Source organism: Rhineura floridana, chromosome 2 (assembly GCF_030035675.1).
Source record: "Rhineura floridana isolate rRhiFlo1 chromosome 2, rRhiFlo1.hap2, whole genome shotgun sequence".
In the NCBI taxonomy this organism is placed as follows: Eukaryota; Metazoa; Chordata; class Lepidosauria; order Squamata; family Rhineuridae; genus Rhineura; species Rhineura floridana.
In genome coordinates, this window is record NC_084481.1 from 173,225,540 (window position 1) to 173,252,624 (window position 27,085).

General features: G+C 41.2%; 1 protein-coding gene across 1 annotated transcript in view; it reads right to left on the minus strand.

Moving 5' to 3' along the window:
• Window positions 1–27,085, minus strand: part of RYR3 (ryanodine receptor 3) — a 481,871-nt gene that overhangs the window by 151,322 nt on the left and 303,464 nt on the right. Inside the window, exons 66-70 of the mRNA XM_061612803.1 lie at window positions 22,714–22,844; window positions 17,882–18,202; window positions 8,867–9,107; window positions 3,882–3,969; window positions 3,684–3,776 (exon numbers count right to left, since the gene is read on the minus strand). Coding sequence (XP_061468787.1) covers window positions 3,684–3,776; window positions 3,882–3,969; window positions 8,867–9,107; window positions 17,882–18,202; window positions 22,714–22,844 — 874 coding nt within the window. The remainder of the gene's footprint in view (window positions 1–3,683; window positions 3,777–3,881; window positions 3,970–8,866; window positions 9,108–17,881; window positions 18,203–22,713; window positions 22,845–27,085) is intronic.

A 27,085-nucleotide genomic window follows, 5' to 3' on the forward strand; every position in this document is an offset into this window, starting at 1 on the left:
TGAAAATGCTTCTGTTTTGCCAAGCATTTTTTCAGAGAATTAATTTGATTCAGTGTTGGTTACTTGTTCTGCATTTTATAAGTTTATAATGTTTTACTGCTTTTATTATATATCTTTTTTATGAGTTGATGGTTTAGAAATGTTTACATACAAGATCTCCACACATACACACACACACACACACAGAGGCATGCAGAGGGGGACACAAGGAGAAATCCTTGTGATGATGGAATGATTGCCTTAGCGCTACATTAAATACAACCCTATATTAAACTTTGTCATATGAGACACAGGATTCTGTTCCATATCAAGTAGCTCTCAAATATACTAAAATTAGTCTTTTAATATATAAAACAATTGGTGTGTAAGACAGAAAAGACAAAAACTGATAAAAAGTTGCATTGTAAGTTTTCATTATTATAAGTTTACATATGGAAAACAAACAAGTGTAGCATGCTGGTGAAAAAACACATTAAATACACTTTTTAAAATCACTTGAAAATTTTTGAATGCTTATTTTTCAAATGGTGGCTTTAGATAATACATGGTATTGTCTTATAATAATGGATTATGGTATCAGTTATGTGTTGATTACAGCTTCATCAACACATAATCAGTACAGTAGGGCTCCACTCATACAGCGGGTTACGTTCCGGACCCCTGCCGAAAAGCGAAAACCACTGAAAATCAGAACTCTTTGAATAGAATGGCACACGACACCCGAAAAGCAGAACAAGCGCCGTATGAGTGGGGCTTTAGTCAAATTGCTTCTAACTGAGACCACTGCATTAGCGAAGCACAGTAAAACGGGGCCCTACTGTATCATGATTCACTGGTATTTTCCCTGACAGAGTTTGTTATAACCCCTAACTTCTGATCATTTATGTTTTTTAATTTATTATACACTATGAATTCTGAGGATATCTTCATATTGGGATGTGATAATGAAATTAATGTACAGATGAATGCTATCAGTGGACAACAGTAAAATAATATGTACATAAGAGACTGCTAAATGAAGCTTGTATACTACAAGCATAGGCTCAAGACCCAGTCATTGAATGATAGAACAGAATTATAGAATAGTAGAGTTGGAAGGGACCTATAAGGCCATTGAGTCCAACCCCTGCTCAGTGCAAGAATCCAAGTTAAAACATACCCAATAGATGGCTGTCCAGCTGCCTCTTAAATGCCTACAGTGTTGAAGAGCCCATCACCTCCCTAGGTATAGTTGGTTCCATTGTTGTACTAATCTAACAATTAGGAAATTGCTCCTGATGTTCTGCCAAAATCTGGCTTCCTGTAACCTGAGCCCATTATTCCATGTTCTACACTCTGGGATGAACGAGAAGAGATCCTTCCTCTCCTCTGTGTGACAATTTTTCAAGTACTTGTACTATCATATCTCCCTTCAGCCTTCTCTTCTCAAGGTTAAACAAGCCCAGTTCTTTCAGCCTCTCATCTATCTTCCCCTAACCTAAACCTGATTCAGTTGTGGGAAGGAGGAACAGAACCCTCATAGCCTAATTTGTCATCCTATGTGTGGTTTGATTTACTCTGTGGTGGACTGCTGGCCTCTATTATAAACCCTAATCCAACTGAAGTGCATTACAGTGACAGCTGCAATCCTCTGCACTTTTACATAAAGTAAACCCAAATTACTACAATTAATTTATTCCAGATTTCAGTGGAACTTACACAGCACAATCCTATGCATGCTTACTTGAAGGCAAATCCCACAGTGTTCAGTGGGGCTTACTCCGAGGGAAGCATGCACATAAATGAAGCTGGGCAGAGCAATCCAAATGATGGGAAGCCAGCGCAAGGGGGGGCAGTGGAGGAGGAGCTGGCAGAAAGTCCTGTGGGACTCTCCTCCTGCTCGGGAGCCACCGGCCTAGCTGAATGCTGGCTCCATTGGGAGCTGAACACACAAGCTGACTGGGAAGTGCTGGCTCCCATGATCAGGCCTCCCAAGGAGTAAGCACTCCCCATAGGCCTCCATGGAAATGTTTTGACTGTGCCAGCCTTTTGGCTGGTGGAGTTTCCAGGTAGATCAAGACCTGGGGGAGGGCTCCAAACATGAGGAGGATCTCGTGCAAGTCCCCCCCAAGCTCTGCCCTCACAATGCCCCTGCAATGCCTTGTTTGGGGGCTTCTGCCAGTTTCCACTGGCCCTCCGTCCACCAGGCTGGCTGTCCCCTGTGGACTCTTGGTGGTGCCGGCAGGCTGCTAGGTATAGGGCTGCTGCTGGAGGAGGCCAGCAGAGACTAGTGGAGCTGGGAGCCTGCCAGCACAGCCGGGGCTCCACAGCATCCAACTCCCCCAAGCCCAGCGGAAAGCTGAGTTGGATTGCGCCCTTAGTCACAACTACGCGACACTTAATATCCCAAGACTTCAGACAATATCTCAAGCCTTCAATTTTATCTGTAAATATTTTGAATGTTTATAATTTTCTTGTGATTGGGGCATTTTAGACTAGAGCTGTACTAGGGGTGCACCAAATTTCAACTTTCTAGCTTATATTGATATATGCTCAACTACTGGACACCCCTCATTTCAAGTGAGACTGACAGATTCTAGAGAAGCAAGTAATAGTATCCCTAAATGAATATACAGTGTCTTGCAAAAGTAATCAGACCCCTGACCAATGCTCTCATATTACTGAATTACAAATGGCACATTGTAATTGCTTTCTGTATTATATTTTATTTTGAAACACTGAAACCCAAAATCAATTATTGTAAGGAGACATTGGTTTTACGTTGGGAAATGTTTGTAAGAAACATAAAAAGCTGAAACATGTTGCTTGCGTAAGTATTCAATCCCCACACATTGTCAGCAGGACAATGATCCCAAGCACAAGGCCAAAGCATCATTGGAGTGGCTCAAGAACAAAAAGGTGAATGTCCTACAGTGGCCCAGTCAAAGTTGTGATCTCAATCCCATTGAGAATCTGTGGCTCTCTTTGAAAATTGCAGTCCACAAGCAACATCCAGCCAACCTGAACAACCTGGAGCCAATCTGCCAAGAAGAATGGGCCAAAATCCCTCCAATACTGTGTGCAAAGCTGATACATAACTACCCCAAAAGACTTAAAGCTGTTATTGCAGCAAAAGGTGGCTCTACCAAATGTTAATGTGTGAGTTTCAGTGTTTCAAAATAAAATATCATACAGAACCAAATTACAATGTACATTTGTAGTTCAGTAATATGAGAGCATTGGTCAGGGGTCTATTAGTTTTGCAAGGCACTGCATATCCTGGAATTTAGTTATACTATTATCAAATTTAATTGATCTTAAGATTCCTGAAATTGTCAACCAAAGCCTCAGACTCCAGAGACCTGAAAATATGCACTGGTACCCTGCCCCAAAGAAAAGTAATAGATTATTGACACATAACTAAGGTTTTCAGAGTTGCTCACTCCAAACAGCTCAAAGGGTTTAGTGTAAAAAAAATAAAATTACATTCCTGTCAGAGGCTCCCTGGGAATAGTTTCTCCAGAACCTCTGCCCCCTACTACTTCTTTATATTAATCATATTTTCCCCCTTTTTCAGCCCTTCCCTCCTTCTCTGTTGAAATTTATTTGAGTAAATGTAGTTTGCTACAATTAGTGTCAACGTTACATAGTATAAAACATTTCACAGAATACATTTAGAGCAATCCAAATACTTTTTGACTTACTTTTGACATCTTACTCTTTTTGTCTACTGTCAAAAATGCCAAATTGTTGATTTCATTCTGAATCACAAAATTTTGTTCTTCCCTCTTGAAATTCTGAAAGAGATACCATATTAAAATGTGGTTTCTGAGCATTTCTATCAACAGATTTGTATCATGAATATACATATTATAAAAATCAAATGTGAAACCTTGTCGTACATGTGATTTACACCAGAGAATAAATACTTCAGCTACCATTCGGAAAAGCTCATCAGAATCTGCATCTGGTTTTTTAAGCCAGTTTGATCTAAACAGAAAAACAAAATACATTCATTAGACTAAGATATTATTTAACGTCTCTACCAAATGTTACCAGTCCTACTACTTCTCTTTCCATTGCTTCTTTCTGCACTCTGTTTCTGAAAAGCATGATAGCAGCAGCCTGCTGCAGTGTGAGTGTGTGTGTATCTGTCAATGTGCGTAGGAAAAATGTGGTTTACACCTCTTATTGAAGGGCTGGAAGCATTTAATACATCAATAGACATGTGTATTCACAAGTAAGTATCACTGAGTTCCATGTCACATACTTCCAGGTAAGTGTGTAAAGGACTGCATCCTTTACAAACCTACACACACTAACCTGAAAGTAAGTTCTGACATGTATAAAATTGAACTATTTGCCACCCTGGGTTCCTGCTGGGAGGAAGGGTGGGATATAAACAAATAATAAATAAATAAAACGATTAGATGATCTCTTATCACAAATAAAGGCATTTATTTTTCATAAAATCTCATGTGCGATACAACTAGATTTACTTTGTAGCAATAGTGTATGTAGATGTATTTGTAACAAAACCAATAGAGACTCCTGTGGCCACCTTAATGGCTTGCATTTTCATTTTGGTACAAACTTCCAGGGGATAGAGTCCATTTTGTCATAAAGTGATCTAGAATGTTTCTACCCCTAGATTTATATACTTTCTCTAAAATAGATATGGCTTAAGAAAATATTTTTATTTAAATATGGATGTATGTTAGTTGGTGCTAGGAAAATGAATGGTCTGAACTGCCCTGGGGCATTTGGATTCAAATTTTTGAGGTCAGAAAATGATTTAATACTTTTTTCCTATCAGCCCTGTAATCAGACTTCCTTGTTAGGTGGGGCAGCCACATTTCTAGGTGGGACATTTTGGGGGGAGAGGCACACAGTGCCAGCCAGTCCCCACACACTGACACACTCTGGTGGAGGGGACATGGGGACCAGACCAGGGGAAGGGAAAGGCAGTGACCTTCCCTCTCACTTGTCCTCCATCCAGAGAGTGGATGGAGTCTCCAGTCCGAGGTGGAGTTTAACTCTAACCCATAATATAAAGTTCTAATATTTAACTCTTCAAGGGTCATGAAGAGTTTTTCAGGATCACTTAAGTAATTATGGGGTGACCGTGATCATGAAAAATCCACCCGCAGTCAGGGAAAGTCTTGAGTGAGCAGACTTTCGGGGGATTCTCTTCCAGCTGAAGCTTTTGTCGTGCACTCACCCTGCATTATATGCACTGAATTTTTCAGACGGTCCTATTGTTAAATTGCTCCTGTTCTTAAAACAAGCTATCATTCTTTAAATGGAGGTTGTCATTGTCTGACATGCCACAATTAAAAAGAAGACTGTTTCCCCTCCAAAAAACAACTCCTGGGGGAGGGGGAAGCACAGTTCTATGGTGGTAGTGCCCCCATTTCCTCCACCTGGCTACAAAGCTGTTCCCTATTAAACAGCTCTGGACATTCACAAGGATTTTACAATATTCTGAACTGCACAAATGTTACAGGTAAGCTGTTTTAGAAAGCAGAGAGCCTGCAGGATTGAATTAAATTGTTTTTGTGTCTATGTCACAATGAGAGTATGTCACTATGAGAGTATACAGTCTCATTTATCCTTAACATCCTGAATTCTTCTGTTTATACAGGTACTTCACAAAATTTAAGGAAATCTTAAGGCAGTCATTCACATGTTTGTTTCTCTGCCTACCTAAATTTAGAGATCCTTGAGGTCAGTAACGTTCACTTCATCTTATTCCTTATTGATTTTCTCAAGAAAGCACTCTATTCTTCCTTGTGTCAAGTGTCAAAGCTATCAGACTTTCCACTTGCACCGCACTTGCTGGCATTAGTTAACACTGTTTGCTGATCCATGAAGTGACCCTGACTTGCATGGCTTAGACATTTGCCTTTCAACTAGATAAGGGGACTTTATAATTTTGAACTACACATCACTTGAATCCAGTTTTTTCAACATTGTTTTGGTTAGTTAATATTTCACATATGCAAATGATATATAAGGTTAATACTTTTAAAATAGTTTTTTGTTTGCATTTAAAAATGAGTCAAGAAAATGTATTCCTTCAGCTGCAGAAAGTATTTCAATTTTTCATAACGTTGAACCAAAAATGCATCAAATTTTGGGGCATGATTAAGGGACCAAAAAGTAGTTCAGGAAAAACCATTTTGGAATGTTCAGGAGAAAATATTTACATTTGGGTTAGGGGTAGGGCTTACTTTCAAAAGTCGTGGTGGCTAAGGAGAACTCTCCTTCCCACTATACATAGCATTTGCTGCTAAGTAACCAGCAGCAGTACTACAAGTAGCCTAGCTCCCATTTTCAGGGAGGGCTTTTTCAATTGTGGCTCCCACTCTGTGGAATTCCCTTCCAAACGATCTCTGCCATGCCCCCGCTATGATGAACTTCTGCTGGGCCTTGAAGACCTGGCTCTTCAGACAGGCTTTTGGGGTGGGTTAGGTTTTATTACTACTGTTTGAGATTTTAATGTTTTGATGTATTTGTATGTTTTTATTCCGTACGTCGCCCAGAGTGGCTGGACAACCACTCCCACTAAAGGCAGCCATATTTTGTTCTGGGAAGATGCTACAAGAATGGCTCATGGAAGTAGGGAGACATTTTCAGCTCAGCCTTGCTTTTTCATATTACATTTCCAAAACTCAGTTTATCAGTATGGCCTTAATATCTATCAAGTTTATAAGGAGTCAGGAAGTTAAAATTTTGATTACCTGTTTTGGTAAGTTTCAGTCTGCTACTGTGGAAGAAAATCTAACTGAATCACAATGTTATTATATTATTTCATATATTCCTTTGTTTAGAACAGTACAATTTTAGGATGATTTGAAAAGGAGAATGAAAGATAAACTTCCTTGAAATAGTGCTTGAAATTAGGTGAATGCTATGGCTGCAGGGCATCCATTCCTTTATTAGGGACATTGCTTTATTAGGGAGATTGCTTCTTAATGATCCAGAGAAAGCGGCTGATGGCTTCTCAATGAAAATTCATGGTTGGGAGATATCAGGAAACCTCTTTTGAGTATCTGAGAAGATGACCTCCCCAAAACTAAGGGGAAGACTAATGTGTATGTGAAGGAATCAGATTTGGGACAGATGGAGTCAGAAGAAGAGTCAGCTGCAGCACTGGGGGCCTGGAGAAGATCTGCCCTGGGAGTAAGTACTTGAGCATCTGGGTGCTTGCTTGCTTGCTTCACCGGGTTGCTGTCTCTTGAGACAGCTGAGGTCCCTGGTTAGTGTTGTTACGACTAGGACCCCCTGCCTGACCCTAAATCTAAGAAGAGGCTGCAGTCAATCTTGCATGATTTGATCATGGATGAAGGTGCCGATTTGGTGTATATTACTGAGACCTGGGTGGATGAACTGGCGGGAGGTGATCTGACCCAGCTTTGCCCACCTGGATACACCAGCACAGGCTGCAAGGATGAAGGCAGGATTGCTGTGGTCTACAGAACTTCCATCTCTGTCACCTGGAAACCATTTTGTCTTGAAGCTGGCTGTGAGGGGCTGCACCTGGTGTCAGGCCAAGAAAACAGTAAACTACCATTGTTGCTGGTGTACCACCCACCCTGCTGCCCAGCAGCGTTTGACTGAGCTGGCAGAGGCTGTCTCAGCTGTGGTATTGGAGGAATCAAGAACGATAGTCCTGGGTGATTTCAATGTCCATGCTGAGACTGCCCCTAGTATTCTGGCTCAGGACTTCATGGCCTCCATGACAACCATGAGGCTATCTCAAGTTGTCACTGGTCCAAAACATAGGGCAGGGCACACCCTCAACTTGGTTTTTGCTCCAGATGGAGGAGGGGGTGGTCTGGAGATGGGGGGATGTATGTCACCCCACTGTCATAGTCAGACTACTTCCTGGTGTAGTTTAGATTTACAACTCCAATCCTCCCCTGCAGGGGTAGTGGACAGATTAAGATGGTCTGCCCACTGGGAAATGGAATCCTCTGAATTCCTCAATGCCCTGGGGGAGTTTCCAATACACCAGTGAACTAAGGGCAATGAAACAGGGTGGACGATGGCTAGAGTGCAAGTAGTGAAAGATGTGCTGTGAGACTGATTGGGCATGAGTAAAACATCATAACAGTGCCTACTGTGCGGTGGTGAGGACAGCAAAAAAGGCCTACTTCTCTGCCTCCATTGCATCCTCAAGTAGCCATCCAGTGGAGCTTTTTCATATTGTCAGGGTCTGTTCAGAAACTGCACCTAGACCAGAACACCGCTGCTAGATTGCTAACAGATACCAAGCAATAGGAGGAACACATTACCTACTGGGGTATACTAGTGCCCACTGGAGAAATCATATCTTATCTGTATTGAAAAAACTCCACTGGGTCATGGTAACTTTCCTTGCTCAATTCAAAGTGCTGGTCTGAACCTTTAAACCCCTACACAGCTTCAGCCACAGTCTTTCTCTGGCATCAACCCAGCTATCAACAGATATATTGTCATCTTTCTCCAGGTGCCCCTGCTATCTGCAGTGTGGCTGATGGTCATTGCAGAGAAAGCCTTTTTAATGGTGGCTCCTGACCTTTAAAATGACATTCCTAGAGATGTCCATCTGCATCCATCTTATTGTCATTTAGGTGCCAGGGGAAAAAACATTTCTGTTTTCCTAGGTTTTTAAGAACTGTCAATGGTAGCATTTTTAGCTTACAGTGGTACTGATTTTTATTTGAATGAACAGCTGCTGTTTTAAACTCAACAAACTGTTTAGTTAGTTTTCAGTTGGCTGTTCTTTGTTCTTTTATTGTTTAATTCTTTGTTAGCAAAATTGGGAACATATTTTGTGTTGGAAGTTCAGTATATAAATAAATAAATCCATTTAATATACTTTAGTTACAGATTCTCCTACCTGTTGTTGTCTACGTAGCGGATCAACATGGGATAAAAAGCATAAAGGTCGCAGCAAAGAACTGCAAATTCATCTAGTATGAGGAGTTCTGCTTCTTGGGTATCGGTTTTACTGTCTGCTTTCAGTTGCTCTTCCTCCATAACAATCTTTATGGCTTTCTTCTTTAGTTTTTCCAATGTTGGAATAAAATGGCTTTTCAACAGATCCGGCCTGGCTTTGCTAATGATTGGCTGAGCATACACTATATATGAAATACATATATGTAAAGACACATTTCAACATATTTTGTTACACTGTAAAAAGTATATATCCAAATGCATTCATTCTAGTTTTAGCTTTATAATGACATTGAACTGTGACTCTAGCCTTCAGTTCCATATAAAAACAAATCATCTTTTGTTGCTATTTGCATGAGTCAGCTTGACTTTTGGGCTCATGTGTCCCTCCTCCCCTTTTGTATACAAGGGGAAGATGTGAGGCCATTGGTCTTATCTCAAAGGTATATCTGCATGTATGTAAAAATGTCCTCAAATGAGCTCCCCCTAGTGCTCAAAGCCATCTGTTGGGAATGCTTTGATTTGGATTCCTACATTGAGCAGAAGGTTGGACTTGATGGCCTTATAGGCCCCTTCCAACTCTACTATTCTATGATTCTATGAAAGACAGGAATGCTGAATTGCTTCAAAGGAAGTTAGCTCTCTCCTCTGAAGCACTACTTTTTAGTTCGTGGAAAAGCTAAAGAGCAGAAAGGAAATGCAAAGGCAGCAGTAGGAGGCAGTGGATGAGAGGGAGGCAACTAGTTGAGACAGGGAGAGTGGGAAAAGGTTCAGAGTTGTACATCAGACCCCCCTACCCCCTTGCAGAGGCAGCTATCTCCAAGAGGCTGCTATTTCTGGGAGATATTTAACATCAGGACTAGCCCCTACTGAGCTATATACCATCACCTGAGTGGCTGAAGCTGCCCAGGACACTAACCAAACCAGCACAACTTGCATTGGTGTTGGGGAAGGGAAGGATATAAGCCAGACCTGCTGGGGGTGATGGGTTGCACTGCTGGTGCCAGTGACCCCACATGGAGACCAAAGGGGACTGCCTGTTTGGACTACTTCTTTGAGGTGTGACAAGGGCTCACCCCCCCTTTTTTATTTTGTTGTAGTTATGTGCCTTGAAGTCGACTACGACTTATGGTGACTCTACGAATCAGCAACCTCCAATAGCATCTGCTGGAAACCACCCTGTTCAGATCTTGTAGGTTCAGGTCTGTTGCTTCCTTTATGGAATCAATCCATCTCTTGTTTGGTCTCCTCTTTTTCTACTCCCTTCTGTTATTCCCAGCATTATTGTCTTTCCTCATGAATCATGTCTTCTCATGATGTGTCCAAAGTATGATAACCTCAGTTTCATCATTTTAGCTTCTAATGATAATTCTGGTTTAATTTGTTCTAACACTCAGTTATTTGTCTTTTTCGCAGCCCATATCTGCAAAGCTCTCCTTCAAAACCACATTTCAAATGAGTTGATTTTTCTCTTATCCTCTTTTTTCACTGTCCAACTTTCACATCCATACACAGAGATTGGGAATACCATGGTCTGAATGATCCTGACTTTAGTGTTCCGTGATACATTTTTGTATTTGAGGACCTTTTCTAGTTCTCTCATAGCTGCCCTCCCCAGTCCTGGCCTTCCTCTCATTTCTTGACTATTGTCTCCATTTTAGTTAATGGCTGCGCCAAGGTATTGACAATCCTAGACAAGTTCAATGTCCTCATTGTCAACTTTAAAGTTACATAAATCTTCTGTTGTCATTACTTTAGTCTTCTTGATGTTCAGCTTTTGTGAACTGGTAATATCAAAAATCAGAGTAAAGCAAAAGAAGAAGAACAAAGCAATCATAATGCCAAAATACAATTTAAATAACATCCCAGAAGAATATAAAGATCAAATAAGGAACAGATTTGAGGCTTTAAACTTAGTTCTGATAGAGAACCAGAAGAACTATGGATTGAAGTCAGCGACATTATCAGGGAAGAATGCAAAAAGACAATATCTCTAGTTAAAAAGAGAGAAAGACCTCTCTTTTTGTGTTTCCCTCTTTAACTTTCAACAGCATTTGTTTCAAATCATTAGTGGTTTCTGCTAGTAGTATGGTATCATCTGCATATCTTAAATTATTGATATTTCTCCCTCCAATTTTCACACCTCCTTCATCTTGGTCCAATCCCGCTTCCGTATGATATGTTCTGCATATAGATTAAACAAACAGGGTGATAAAATACACCCCTGTCTCACACCCTTTCCGATGGGGAACCAATCAGTTTCTCCATATTCTGTCTTTACAGTAGCCTCTTGTCCAGAGTATAGGTTGCGTATCAGAATAATCAGACGCTGTGGCACCCCCATTTCTTTTAAAGCATTCCATAGTTTTTCATTTTCTACATAATCAAAGGTTTTGCTGTAATCTATAAAGCACAGGGTGATTTTCTTTTGAAATTCCTTGGTCTGTTCCATTATCCAACGTATGTTTGCAATATGATCTCTGGTACCTCTTCCTTTTCTAAATCCAGCTTGGACGTCTGGCATTTCTCGCTCCATATATGGTAAGAGCCTTTGTTGTAGAAACTTGAGCATTACTTTACTTGCATGGGATATTAAGGCAATAGTTCAATAATTACTGCATTCCCTGGGATCCCCTTTCTTTGCAATTGGAATGTACATTGAACGCTTCCAGTCTTTGGGATATTGTTTAGTTTTCCATATTACTTGACAAATTTTTGTCAAAATTTGAACAGATGCAGTCTCAGTAGCTTGTAGCAACTCTATTGGTATGCCATCTATTCCTGGTGATTTGTTTCTTCCAAGTATTTTAAGAGCAGCTTTAACCTCAAATTCTAACATTTCTGGTTCTTCATCATACGGTTCCTCCATGAGTGAATCTGTCATCCTGGCATCTCTTTTATAGAGTTCTTGAGTGTATTGCTTATCTTTCTTTTATTTCATCTCAGTCAGTCAGTGTGTTCCCCTGTTGATTATCCAAAATCCCTACTCTTGGTTTAAATTCCCCTTTAATTTCTCTAATCTTTTGGAATAGAGCTTTTGTTCTACCTTTTTGTTGTCCTCTTCTATTTCTATACAATAACTATTGCAACAGTTATCTTTGTTCCTACGTACTAGTTGCTGCATTTTGGGTTCTCGCTGTTTCTATCTCCTTTTGCTTTTGCTTTCCTTCTTTCTTTAACCATTTTAAGATTTTCTTCAGTCATCCATGGAGGTCTTTCTCTCTTTTTAACTAGAGATATTGTCTTTTTGCATTCTTCCCTGATAATGTCGCTGACTTCAATCCATAGTTCTTCTGGTTCTCTATCAGAACTAAGTTTAAAGCCTCAAATCTGTTCCTTATTTGATCTTTATATTCTTCTGGGATGTTATTTAAATTGTATTTTGGCATTATGATTGCTTTGTTCTTCTTCTTTTGCTTTACTCTGATTTTTGATATTACCAGTTCACGATCTGTACCACAGTCTGCTCCTGGTCTTGTTGTCGCAGAAAGTATGGAACTTCATCTTCTGCTACCAATTATATCATAAATTTGATTCATATATTGATCATTTGGTGATGTTCACATGTACAGTCATCTTTTTGCTTGCTCAAAAAATGTGTTTGCAAGAAACAAATTATTGGCTTCACAGAATTCAGCAAGTCTCTCTCCTGCTTCATTTCTATCTCCTAAGCAGGGTTTTATTTGTGGTGTTTTTTTCCTCAGGGGTGTTGTCTTATTTTTCTGTCTAAGTCATTTCCAGGGTGAAAGGCTGGAGGTAGTCTGGAGTGGTGTATATTAGAAAAAAGGAGTTTCATGCCCTTGGAGTGAGAGTCCGATTCAGCATGGAACTGTGCCCTTCCTGGGTTGGTGATAGAGGGGACTGGTGAGTTTTTATCCCAGGTGACAGCAGGGATGTGAGTCACATCAATATTTTTATTTTTCCTAGTTTGATCTCCCCTAACATTAACCTCTGTTGCTTTCCTGTGTTTCACTAGAGATGGCCCAGGGAAGTTATGTGTCTAGGCTTGGTCAAGGGGAGGATGGGAATGGGACTGCCATCCCTGTGATGGTTGGTAGAGGGAGATAGAAGGTGGGTGAAGATATACAGGGGGGAGGATGAGGGCCAATCGCACCAAAGCCCTTGCCTCCACTGCTTCACCTGCTGTATTTCAGGATCTGGGAAGGAATGCAGGTCAGCCAAAACCCTGGACTTGTTGCAATATTGTTAAATGCCAGGTCTGTCCAGAATAAAACATCTATTGTTCAAAAGTTAATTGTGGATGAGGGAGCTGACCTGTCATGCATAACTGAGACCTGGGTAGATAAGCTTGGTGGCACTATGCTAACCCAGCTGGGTATTGGCGCAGTACCATACAAGTGAGAATGGCGGGGAGGGGGGGTTGCAATCTCCATAAAGTTTCCATCTCCCCAGGAGAACAGTCTGCATTGTGTCTGGATTTGAGGACTTGTTTATGTATTGGGCCAGACACAGAACGGGGATGTTATTAGGGTGCTGCACACCCTGCTGCACTACGACCTCCCTAACAAAACTGGTGGAGGTAATCTCCAGATGTGGTGTTGGAGAACCTTTTCACACTGGAGTTGGGGGCCTTCACTATTCATGCTGAGGCTGCCTCAAATGGGCCTGCTTGAGACTACATGGCCTCCATGACAACCATGGGACTTTCTCAGTATATCAGTGGCCCAACGAATGTGGACAGACCCTTGAGCTGGTGTTTGCCACAGAGCGGACTGATAATACTCCATTAATTTGGAGGCACATTGTGAGCCTCTTGTCACGGATGGACCATTCCCTGGTGAGGTTTGGGCTGAGCATGGCTGCAGGGTGGGGAACCCATTGAGCTGGTCTACCCTCAGAGATTTATGCAATCTGATGGATTCCTGAAAGCTCTGGAGGATTTTCTCATGGACATGGCTGGTGCTCCTGTTGAGTCTCTCATCATGTAGTGAGATGCATAGATCCATTAACACTATTAACTCTTGAGTGCCCTCACACTGTAGAGCTTGCAGATCACCTTGGTACGCTAGTGATTAAACAGGAGGACTGGCGGCTAGAGCACAGGTGGCTTTTATGAGTCACATGAAGAACTTTAGGCAGAACTCTAGGGATGCAGGGAAGGAGCCCAGTGGGTTGACAGGGTGGCAGGTGAAGCTGGGGAGGAATTCAGTGATCTGTGAACTGACAGCCCCTCCTCCAAGGTGCCAGCAGTCACTAAGGAGGCAGAATCCTAAGCAGCCTGTCCCCTTACTCCACCTCTGGAGAATCCCCAGCTTCCTGATATTACCCCAGCTCTGCCTCCTATAGTTGATACTCCCTCTGAGCAGGAGGAGCAGGAGGAGGCAGAGCCTGGGAGTAAACTGACCAAGATGTGTCTGCCTCCATCACAAAGGACACACCATCACCTGCACAGGTGCAAGCAGACTGAGCCCATTCACCAGCCTAACCATAGGGGTGCCTGCTAACTTGTCCAGTCCCAGTCCAAGAACAGCTCCTGCACAAGTAGTATGCGCACCCCAGAGTTGAACCCAACAAGCACTGAAAACTAAGAAGAGCAATGAACCTTCTTTGGAAGCACTAGTTACATGTCTATCCATTCCAAGATTGCGACTACTACAGATGTGAGACATTTTGGCTCCTCTCCTCTCAAGGTTAAGAATAATGACAATGGCTACATCAGTCCCTGCACAAGCAACATCAGTTGCTGGGTCCTTCATGTGCTTGAGTTCTCTTGGATGAATATGCTCTGCTACTGCAGACACTGTAATCCTTCTCCCCCATATTTTCCCCATTGTTTTCAACCTTAGAATAAATTGACATGATGGGGAAGGGAGAGAGATGATCAAGGGAATCTGAATAGCTGAGTACAACACAGGGAGGCTTACAATATGAGTTTCCTCTGCACTATTTCTAAACAAGCAACACAGAGGGGAAAGGACTGGACTTTAGAGAACCAGGAATAAAAGGCAGAAATAACAGTCACGCACAAATGCTGAACACTGACAGAAAGACACAATACTGAGGGAATAAAAAATTTCCTCACAAAAAATAACGATTTAAGCTAGACCCAAGGAACCCAATAGGAACTCCACAATAACAAGTACACTAACAGCAGACAAATAACCCACTAATAACAACTACAATTGTAACAGGTCTAAAATATGAGTGGACAGAAGAGAAGAACTGGCTTCTGCTCAAATCAGACAGGAATGAAAAACTGGCACTTTAGAGGGAGATGGAGAGTTAACTTCCTTGGAAATAATTTAGCATTCCTGCTTTCAAGCATCAGGGGTAGCTCACATCCCACTTGAGAATTAACTGTTTCTGGTTAGGAATGACCTGCAGCTTGCTGTTGCACCTGAACTCATCTGATAGTAGTTTGTTCAAACCAGAGTTTGTTAATGAGCCATGGCCCTGGTTTGATATCCTAGCATGCTAACAAACTGCAATATGAACAAACTACTATTTGATGAGTTCAGATGCCAGAACAAACCTTAGTTTGTTCCTAATCAGAGACAAGAGATTTAAATCTCTTATCCTTGCACATGAAGAGGAGGGGAGAGTGCAGAAGCTGAAGACTCATACCAGCTTGTGCGCAGAACAACAAACCATGGTTCATTATTGCATATGAACTGAGTCTAGAGACATATCTCCCTGATTATTTATTGCCTGAAAACAAACAGGCAACAATCCTTCTATATTATGTTATAATTTATATCCAGAATTTGGTGAATGTTCACATCTACATATGAATGCTGACAATCCCTGCAGAGTTTTGGAACATCCAAAAATGTATCTTTGAGTTTTTTAAAATTAAGAAAATCTGTCAGGGTTATAAATGATCACACATGCAGGCTTATATTCACCAAATTTCAGACATCCCTGTAACATCATAAAATTTGTAAAGTTGTATTTGATGTTTCAAGATATGCTGTAGACTAGAGAGGGTACAGAATATTCACAAAATCAGATTTGGTATCGAATCTGGGACAATACGCAAGTCCACCTTGTCGAATAGGTTCCCACTCTTAGCGTGCATTCACTGTTGTCAGCAACACTGTACCTTTTTTAAAAAATCTGCGCAGAGAATTACATAATTATTTACGTAATTATTCTTGTAATCAGCTGCTGCTGAAGACATTATCTAAATTATACAGCAGCATAAGGAATTTCAGAAAAAATAAAAAAAGGGAGATCCAGGAATCGTGATAACTAGAAAAACACAGTTTATGGCGAATTGTAACTGGCAGCCCATTTGACTAACTGAAAAATGAAATGTAATTAGATAGTGAACCCCATCCCTACTGTAGATGTATTCGGTTTTTTGGAAACGTAAAGTAGCATAGAAATGATCTAAATGAATAAAATAAACAAATATACATTATACACATTTATTATGCATATAGGAATCCTGCCTCAAGACAGGGAATTTATGTATGTGATCTTGTATCCCTTTTAAAAAAAAATTATATATGTGAAACAGCATACTAAAACTATCAAGTAGTTTAAGCAAGTGTGTCAAGCCACATCTAAGCAATCAATCTGACACACTGGAATATTCTTCCTTGAGCACAGATTAAAACATATTCAAGCAAGCCTCTCCTAGACAAAAGCTTGCTTTACCCAACATTTATGTAAAACACTTAGAAGTTTTTGTGAATTAAGTGGTATATAAGTCTTGTCCAATAAACGAAGCAAATAAACTTTTTCTCTCTTTGCACTCAAGGGAAAGTTTTCAAGCTTTCATATAGATTTTGAATAAACTACATGTTATGTTCCATTGCAGTTTCCCACTAATGCTGAACTCAGGAAACTGGTTTAAGCTGCAATCCAATACACACTTACCTGGGAGTAAGTCCCATTAAACCCAATAGAGCTTACTTCTGAGTACACATGTACAGGATTGCAGCCTTAATCTAACTTGGTTTAGATCAAATTAACCAGTATCAAACCATGATTTCAGATCTTGCTTTGTTAACAGTTTGCTGAGTTCAGATATAATGGGAAATTGCTGTTTATTCAAAACCAAAAACATACGTTTTCAATCTCTTCCTCTTACATATGAAGAAGGGGGCAAAGGGAGAGGGGATCATGCTAGTCCAATGCTTGCTGTGGTTTATTGTTGTAATGATTCAAGGTTGAAAGGGTGTCTCTCGATGAAAGGAAAACCTTCATAATGTAAAATTTAAAAAATATGGTTTAGCATTACATCTAAACTAGGCCATTGTCTCTAGGAAAAAAAATTCCTGAATTCAGCGGACCACATCCCATACACTAGAATGAAAGCCATGACCACTCCTCAGATATGTATCCAACCGTCTTGTAGCTAAATTATATAAGTAGAACTTATATCTGTACCACAGAGCTTTCTGGTACACTTATACGTGCCTAAAAATGCTTAATTAACGGATGGCATTTTTCTCCTGAGCTCCACATATCTTAAAAATAATTTCAATACAAAAACAGATACCCAATACCCATTCAATAATGAAGGACCCACTTTTTGAACCATACATATCCAGATTTGTTAAATTCAACTTTTTTGGTATACTAGATGGAGCTATTTCTTTACATAATACATCAAAATGGATGTACACATTTCTATTTATTTCTAAGGCCATTTTAGTTATCTTGATTGTTTCTTACATCTGAGAACACTGACTTGGAAAGAGGCATATACAATCATTTTTTTAGTTTTATTTTTGCAGGAAAGTGACTGTGATCACTTTTTCCTGTCTTTCTCTAATGGTTAAGTTTCCTTTGCAAAAAGGAAAGAAATCTTTATCAGATTTGTATTAAACCGTATGGTTAACATATTGCCTCTTAGATGTAAATCTGACTGCATGAGGAAACCTTCATAAAGAAAGTACAACTATTGGAGAATTAATATTTTCTTGGTGCTGAGCAAATATAACGGGTATAGTAATTAATTGTTTAAATTGAATTTGCCATAAGGTACCTGCTATTCTCTTCATCCAAGTTGCTTCATCTATCCCCAGGTTGTTGTTGATGATCTTCAAAATGTTCCCCAATATTATGCTGAGATGCTCAGATGTGACCATTGTGCAGCAGGGCCCAGCACTTTCAGAAATGTTTTCAGACCCTTTTTCCCACCAGTATGATAGGTAGTTGCATAGCATGGGCAAGATGACCTCAATCACATGTGGCATTTCAGTATATCTGGCTCCAGATTCTGCCAAGCTGTTTATTTCTTTCATTAAACCATCCAAGTGAGGGATTTCTGGACACATTTCTTCTACAGTTTCAGGCAAGCCTAAAACTTCATATTATAACACACAACAATGTGTAGGTTAACAAACTTAAGGCTTTAAACAGCTGAAGCACAATTTAGATAATTTTACTTCCACCACAACTCTAACACATTCTCTATGGGTACAAGCATGATCCATTAGTTCTCCCTACTGTTCAACAGCAATGGTTTTTCTTTGTTTGTTTGTTGCTTGTATGCTTTACATGGAGTTTTTTATTCATTCCATAACTTTTAGGCCTAATACTCACAAGCAGGCAAGGTAGTAAACCTGCATTTGAAACTTCGGATTATGGGTACAGTCACATGACTGAATGCTGAATCATAAACATGTACATAAAATGAGATATTGTGGCATAAATTATTCTTGCTGCCAGAATATTATATGCTGGGAAAACAATAAAATGCTAGCAACTAAAGTGTAGTTGAATATGCTTTGGGACTATGTAGTTATGTCACAAATAAAACATTAAGTAAGCCTGAAGGAGGCCAAGTAAAAGGACATGTTCCTTTAAAGACAGTCTTAAATTTACTGCATTCTGTAAAAATGAGTTAAATAAAATCAATTCAAAGCCAATACAGGTACCAACTGAACCTTTATTTATATAAATATAATGTGTTTATCAGATAAACGAAATAAATTATAAATTATTCCCAGCATGAGTTCTGCTGCCCACTTAGTCTCTAACATTTATGGTCACCATGCTTATGATGGTGAGTACGGTATCATCTTCTGGCAATGTAATAAGTGATCAACCTTCCTTCTGACTTTGAAGCTGCAGGAGATGGGTGAAGCGTATTCAAGCAACTGTGCAATGATTGCATCCCCCTCCCTAGCTCCAAGATTGGGAGGATGGTTGTGAGTAACGTGGCAGCTGGGTTGACAAGGTGCCCAGAGTGCCTGACCACACAGGGGCAAATTAGCAAGCCCCCATGGAGCTTCCGTGACTGTGGCTCAGCATCACCACTCTGAACTCTGCCACCCACCAGTAACTGAAGCCAGCACTCTCTTTGGTTCTCTTTCCCACAGGAAAGAAATGTGTGGGTGGGTCTTCTTCACTTGCTGCACAGCAGCAAGGCACTAAGCCCCTCTGCCAAGCATCAGCTAAACCTAACATTTTCCTACTTCTCTTTCCTACAGGAGGGCTGCTTGGTGGCAGGAAGTGGAGGAGAGGGGAGCAATTGACTAACTATTTTTGCCTTGGCATCTGAAGCCATCTTACCAAAGGCCCCCCCAAAAAATCTGGAGCCAGCACTGGCCATGGAGACAGAGGGTCCCCAAAATATTTCTTTTCACATCCTTTAAACCTTAGGTATGCAATAGCTTCTATTCCTACTCTGATTACAGCACCCCTTTGCACTGGAATACGTTTTCTGGTTTTTCAATTTTGGATATATCACAAGGTATCAAAAGACAGAGCCCAAATTTCAGTTTTATCAGAATGATATTTTAATGGGCCTCACAACATTTTATCCAGAGAGAAGAGAGCTCATTCTGATTTTCCTTCAAAACTCTTGCTTTTGTGTGTGTGTACATGTACGTGTGTGTGTGTGTGTGCGTGAGAGAGAGAGAATATTGATGATCCAGGGCCACTTTAAATATTCAAAATAACCTTCATACAATGTAGCCTGATAATCTCTATGAATGCATTTTCTGAGAGACCATTGTGTGACAGACAACCATAGCTTCTTGAACAGCAATTTGTATAATTGTCACAGCACATTTTTCAGCCACTGCAACTGTAAGAATTAGTTCTGGGTTACCTATGACTCTATCTGCAGACAGCCCAAATAGGAGAACAGCTTGAATGCACGAACTGGCCCACACATTCCACCAATAAATCTGATACAAAGTCTGTATTACATTCATATTATGCCCATTCTGTGCAGTTTCCATATCAGAATATCTCCATGTGATCTTTTTTTTGTGAGCTTTTGAGAAATCTAATGATAAATCTAATTTAAAAATGAGACTAAGGGCCAAATTAGATACAACCAGGGAGTTCTGTGATCAGTAGTGGCATGCAATCCCTTCGGCCTAGGGGCAGAATGTAGCCCTCCAAGCCCTTCTATCAGTGGTGGACCTGGTAGGGCATCCAGGCAGCTAAATAGTGAGGGGGCCAAGCGGGGTTACGGAGATGGAGCCAAGGTGTCTTTCACTTTGCATACTGGGCTCTTTTTTTCTTTTTAAAACCTAAATGCAGTACTGGCATCATGCATTCAAGTGCATTATCATAAGCACATACAATTACTTAAGTACACTCTGTACAGGGAAAGAAAGGTGTGGACTAAATTAGCTTACTCCTCCTCCAGACCCAATCATTATATGAAAGAAAAACCTTGAAAAGTGTCTGGGAAGAACTCACTACTCCTTGGCAACTTTCTCCAGTAGGTAGAAGAGCTGTGACATTACATCAGTGTTGATAATTATACGAGAATGCATTAATGCAATTTTCCTTGACACTATTTTCTTAACTTGGGAATAAAATGTTTACTTTGTCAAAGAGCTCTTCCTAAATTTTCTCTCTATGATAGTTATTAATTATTCTTCACTCTTCCATCTCAACACTTCTGGTACCCCCCCCCAGACTAGAAGACAAAAACAGCTACAATAATAATAAACAATAAAAAGATGCCTGTAAGCGCTGTCCATTGCTACATTGCATGAAGTGATGGAGTTAATAAATATCAGGAAATCCAAACAATATTAGTCAACTCTACAGCTTCAGTAAAATCCAGCAGTAATCAGATCTAGTCTATAAATGGCTGCTTTGTTGCTTTGGTAGGGGGATAGAAAAATCTGTGTGAAGGGCCAATGAGCAGGTGAATAGTGTAACAGCTATTTATAGACATAGGAAGGTTGCAATCTAATGCACACTAAGGGTGCAATCCTAATTCCACTTACCTGGGAATAAGCCCAGAGAATTCAACAGGATTTACTTCTGAGTAAACATAGTTAGGATTGCACTGTAAGGCTGCAATCCAATGCATACTTATTGGGGAGTAAGTATGAATTCAGCAGAACTTACTTCTGAGTAAGCACACATTGGCTCAGACTGCAAAAAACAATGCAGAAGATTGTAGGGATAAAATTCCTGCTTTTGTTCTGCAGTTCCTTAATTTGTCATGTGTGCTATACTGTTTTCCTCTGTCTATAAGCCAACATTCTTCCTGAATTAATTATACTGTAGTAATACATTTATTATATATTAATTAATTGATTAAACTGTTGTGCTGGGTGTAACAGTGTGGCTTAGTGGTTAGAATGTTGGACTGGGACCTGGGAGACCACGGTTCAAATCCCTACTCAGCCACAAAGCTCACTGGGTGATCTTGGGCCAGTCACTTCCTCTCAGCCTAATTTACTTCACAGGGCTATTGTGAGGATAAATTGAAGAGTGGGCAAAACAGGTATGCCGCCTTGAGTTCCTTGGAGGAAAGGCAGAATATAAATGCAATAATAAAATGTAAATAAATAAATATTTCACTTTACCAAAATTAATTTTAAAAACCTACATCACAAAATAGAACTGGGTGAGGAAAGAAACTTCTAGTAATTAAATTCAAATGTTAATAATACAGGAGGCTCGATACCTCCATGCAAGCTAAATTGGTGGAACCACCATCTGACCTGTGTTTTCCCTCTTCCATGCCACCATAACAGTTCTCACAAAAATGCAATAGGAACAAGAGAAGCAGTTTAAAAGTGGGGAAAGGAGGGAAGGTGGGAACAGAGGATCAACAGGGTTCAGCACCCAGCCTAAGCCACTCCTATTGGAAGGGTTTTCAATTTGTTATTTAAAATAATTTGTTGTTGCTTTTTACCCCTGGAATGTGGGGGGACCATAGTGATGATTGTGATTAGCTGCGCTGTCAACAAATGACAGGCCAGCACAGGAGATAAATAGAAATGACTCCAGGGAGTCTCTAAATGGGAGGGAGTATATTGAATATAAGTGTGGCGAACAGAGGATGGAATGGGCTATAGCTCTGGGGCGGAGGGGGGAGTTCAGAGAGTCTATTGGATGGACAGTACATGCTCTGCCCTATGTCAGAACCCACACCCCCTTCTCCATGCTCTCTATCTGATCCTCAGGATTCTCACACTAGGGTCATGCCTACTCCCCAGGCCATACCACTCACTGGGACTGATCATGCCCACCTCAAATGCTTTTGCCTGGCTGGAATATGTCCTTGGACTGTGATAATGCATCTCGCTTCTTTGGATGGAGGACAGAGAGATGTTTGTGTGGGATGTGTGTAGAAACTGCTGGCGTTTGCTTGGCTGAAATGTAGCTGACTGTAAATATGAGTTGCATCTGTTGATCAACCCACTTTTGACTGTGTCTCTGCCCACCATTGATAGCAAGCCCTTGGATAGTGAAACATGCCTATCAAGGTAAGGGGAAATATATGACTATAGTTTCAAATGCAGTGCAAGAAAAGGTCTAAAAATGGACCATAAAGATGCAGTTTCTTTTTCAATCCAAATGACCTTATATTTTCTGAAGCAGGGTACTTACTAGCTTTCTCTCTGGCAGTTTTTGTGTTGAAGACAGATAGGGGATTGTAAACATTGAGAGAAGGTTCAAGAAAGGCTACCGGAATTGCAGCTGCAAGAGAAGCTAAGCACTCACCAAGAGCTGGACGTTGTCTGTAAATGAAAGAAAAATATCAGTGAAAAAACCACACACCCTCAATATATTAGAAATTCAAAGGAACATAACTAGTTTTCTAAATAGGAATTGGGGTACCATGTTACAGTGATTCCAGTCCTACCAGAGAGCAACAATGGGAGAGTGCTTTTTGGCCCCCTAGCAGTTACACTATGGGGTGCTGCAGGGCACTATTTTATCCCCAATGCTATTTAATATCTATATGAAATTGCTGTGAGCAGTCATTAGGAGTTTGAGGGCAAGGTGCCATCAGCGCTATTTCTACATAACATGTGAATCAGGAGAGGCCCTGGGGCCCTGGACTGGTGCCTAGACACAGTGGTGGGAAAGATGAGGGACAATAAACTGAGCTTGAATCCTGGCAAGATAGAAGCATTATGGGTGAGTTGTTCCCTTGTCCAAAAAAATTTGATCAGTTGCCTGCCTTGGATGGGAGCAGCCTGGGGGTGCTTCTAGAGTCACCATTGCCACTGGATGTCCTGGATGTCCTGGTAGTCTCAGTGGCTAGAAGTGCCTTTTATCAGCTGTGCATGGCACAACAGCGATGTCCATTTCTGGACTGGGAGAGCTTGATCACAGTAGTTCAGGCATTGGCAACTTCAAGACTGGATTACTACAAAACACTCTACATGGAGCTTCCCTTGCACTTGACCCAGAAACTGTAGTTAGTGCAGAATGTTGCACCAAGGTTGCTGACAGGGTTGCTGACAGGGTTGCTGACAGGAGTGAGACCCTGTCAGCATGCAACACTTCTGCTCAGGGGTTTGCACTGGTTGCCAATTTACTACTGAGACAAGTTCAAGGTATTACTATTGGTATATAAAGCCCATAACAGCTTGGGACTAGTTTACTTGCAGGATTGCCTTACCCCATATGTGCCCACTCAGCTGCTTCGAACTGTGCAACTAGCACCATTACATTTCTTACTTGTTCTGCACTTATAAGAAATTGTTCTTGAAGTGTGGCAGCACCTACACCTATTGACGTCAAACAGATGCCTTCACTATACAGGAATACCCCGCATTAACATACGCAATGGGACTGGAGCGTGTATGTAAAGTGAAAATGTACTTAAAGTGAAGCACCACTTTTTTTTCACTTATCGATGCATGTACTGCACTGCAATCATATACGGGGATAACAGATGTAAATAACTCATTTATAACTAAAATAAACATAAAATAAAATAAAATAAACACAATCAATTAAAGCAGGAAAGGAAGATGGGACAATGGAGAGGTATAAAATGGGACAATGGAGAGGTATAAAATGCAATCAGAGGGATCTACAGTACTGTAAAGAGCATGAGGTGCCCCACACACACACACACTGCCGCCGCCACCCTAGGACGAGGCAGGCAGAGCTCCGATCGCAGTACTGTACTGTACTGTACTGTAGTTAAGAACTTAAACAATTTAAAGAATATTTATTGAAAACGAGGATGAAGCAGACCAGACGAGAAAGGACAGTTGCTCAGAGTCGCTCTAAACGCTGTGGGAGACGACGCTTCGCAACGCACGTGGCACATGGAATGCAAGTTCGGGCATTCCGTCAGTGTCCGTTATTGCGAAGCGCGCGTATGTTAAGTGGGGTATGGTGGAGTTGGAGAATGTCTGTTATAGCGAGTGTCTGTTAAACGAGTGTCTGTTATTCTGGGTATTCCTGTATTCTTTTTGGTGCCTGCTTATAACATTTTTGTTTAGGCAAACCTATCCAGACACAAAGATGTTGATATGTTTTAATCTCTTTTTAGCCTATTGCTAAATTGTTTAAAAATATTTTTAATTCCAGTTTTTAACTCTTTTTATAGATCATTTTAATGTTTCTTAGAGGTTTTTTAACAATCAAGTGGTATACAAATTTTGTTAAATAAATAATAAAATCCACACATTACATTTATTTTTAGCAGCAGTAAAATTTGACTTATAATGTTGCCCTGGACTGCATGCATCCCTGATGGTTCAAATGCACCTTCACACTGATGTTGTCGGTCCAGACAAGGATGTTGGTCAGGTGTAACTTCTGGTGAAAATGAAGAAGTTTCGGGTGAACCACTTGGAGATTCAACCAGTTTAAGCTTTGAGTTTGTTTGGCTGGTGACCAAGTCTCTTGCATGAAGAGGGGGTTGCAGTGGGGGCCCCCACCCCACTAAACTGGCATCCTTGGTAATCAGAGTCCTCTCAGGTTCCTGGAATGGAGAGCCTTTCTGAAGAGGTTCAACTAACATCTACCATGGAATGCCGATCTCAAGAATGGAGACAAATGAAGTCTCCTGTGTCTGGAATTGGCAACGTCTAGCTGAAAAGAGAGAAGAGCCCACTCTTACTTGATGATGGGCCCAAGGAACTATGTAGATGGCCAAGATGAACAGGCCCAGGGCTCTGGCAAGAAACATTGTCAGCCATTATCCAGAACATCAGGGAGTGTGCCATGTCTACAGTGGCTGTGATTCTCTCTGGAGAGAGAAAGACCATAGCCTGAACAGTGTCCAAGATAGTTCCCAGATGCAGAAGCTGCTGCTTCCGTTGGAGACAGATGGCTTTTTCCCAGGTTGACCAGCAACCCATGGTTCCTCAGGGCTGCGAGGGTGTGGTCTATATGAGCACATGCCCTCCTCCGGTTTGCCCACACCAGAAGATCGTCCAGGTACAGATAGATATGGATACTCTGGAGGAGAAGATGTGCCACCAGGGTAACCATAATCTTTGTGAACACCCTTGGAATTGAGGGGAGGGCTCAATACTGGAAATGAGCTGGGCCATACGTGAACCCCAGGAACTGTCTGTGAGCTGGTAGAATAGGCATGTGGAGATAGGCCTCTGTTAGATCAGAAAATCTGATCCAGAAAATCCCCCACCTGAAAGGCCTCCACAATAGATGCCAGGGACTCCATTTTAAAACTTGATACCTCACAAACGGGTTGAAGAACTTGAGGTCTAAACTAACCCTCCATGGAATGGTGAACAAAACTGAGTAGACATATGACTAGTAGTCATTGGAATTCACTGGCTCTACAGCTGCAATCTCGAGAAGGTGATGTATGGCTCCTATCATGATTGCCTACTTCTCTGGAGAGTTGGACAGAGGTGAGGGCAGGAACCTGCAAGGAGGAAGCTGTTGGACTTTAATGGAGTAACCATTGATTACTGAGTTCTGCACCCAAGGATCCATGGTTAACTAGGTCCAAGCCTCTGCAAAATGGAGGAGTCTGCCTCCCACCAGAATAGTGTCAGTACAGTTGTAATTGATGCCTGCCTCTTCCTGCAGCAGCAGGATGACCTGGTGTCTAGCTGACTGGTTGTGGAAATGCCAAAGAAGCATGACTTGTTCCTGAAGCCTCATGAAGATGAAAGTTGCAGCCCCTTCAACCAGGCCATGCTCCATGAAAAGGCTGAGGGTAAGAGTATGGAAAAAACCTGTGAGTAGCTCTGCACTCATCCCTTTTAGTCATGGCTAATACAGGTTTCCTTTTGTCCTTAGGATCAACTAGGACGACCTTGAGAGCCTTGTCCCCACATAACATGGTGCCTGTGTAAGGGGCTATGGAAAGGCTGATGTGAGCCTTATTGTCAGCATCTCAATGGTCACCATTCCAGCAGACATGGTCCTACCTGCAAACTGTATTGCATCTAGAGTTACATCGGCTACAAATGCTGCAGCTTTGTGTAACTTCACCAAGGTCTTACGCAGCAACACTGGATTGGGTTGAAGGTCATTGAGTAACTTGTCCAGCCACATCATGGATGATCTGGTAAGCAAAGAAGGTGTGCAAGACGCTCTGATCGCATGTGCAGTGGCATCATGAGTCTTTCGGACAGCAAAGTCGAGCCTCCATTCTGAAGCGTCCTTGAATTAAGTCACCTTCTTTCAGGAGGAGAGATGAGACGAGATCCTAAATTGGCCCATCCAGTGCTGGAACCTTCAACAAATTCATGAACTCAGGGTCTAATGAATTATATTAATTTCCAAAGGTCGTCACACAGCATGCATGAAGAGGTCAAGCCCATTCATCCTCTGCCATCTTCTCAAATAGATCCCAAACTAGGAAGGTGAGAATTGAGGATGTGGGTGCCTTCAAACCCTTGGCCCCTCTCACCAGAGCAGGAAAGGACTCCAAAGTGGGCTGTCCCATACCCAAAGTATCTAAGGACTTGTGAAAAAATGCTAGAAAGTCAGAGGACTGAAAAAGACGAATCCTCCTCTGTTTTAGATTCCCCAC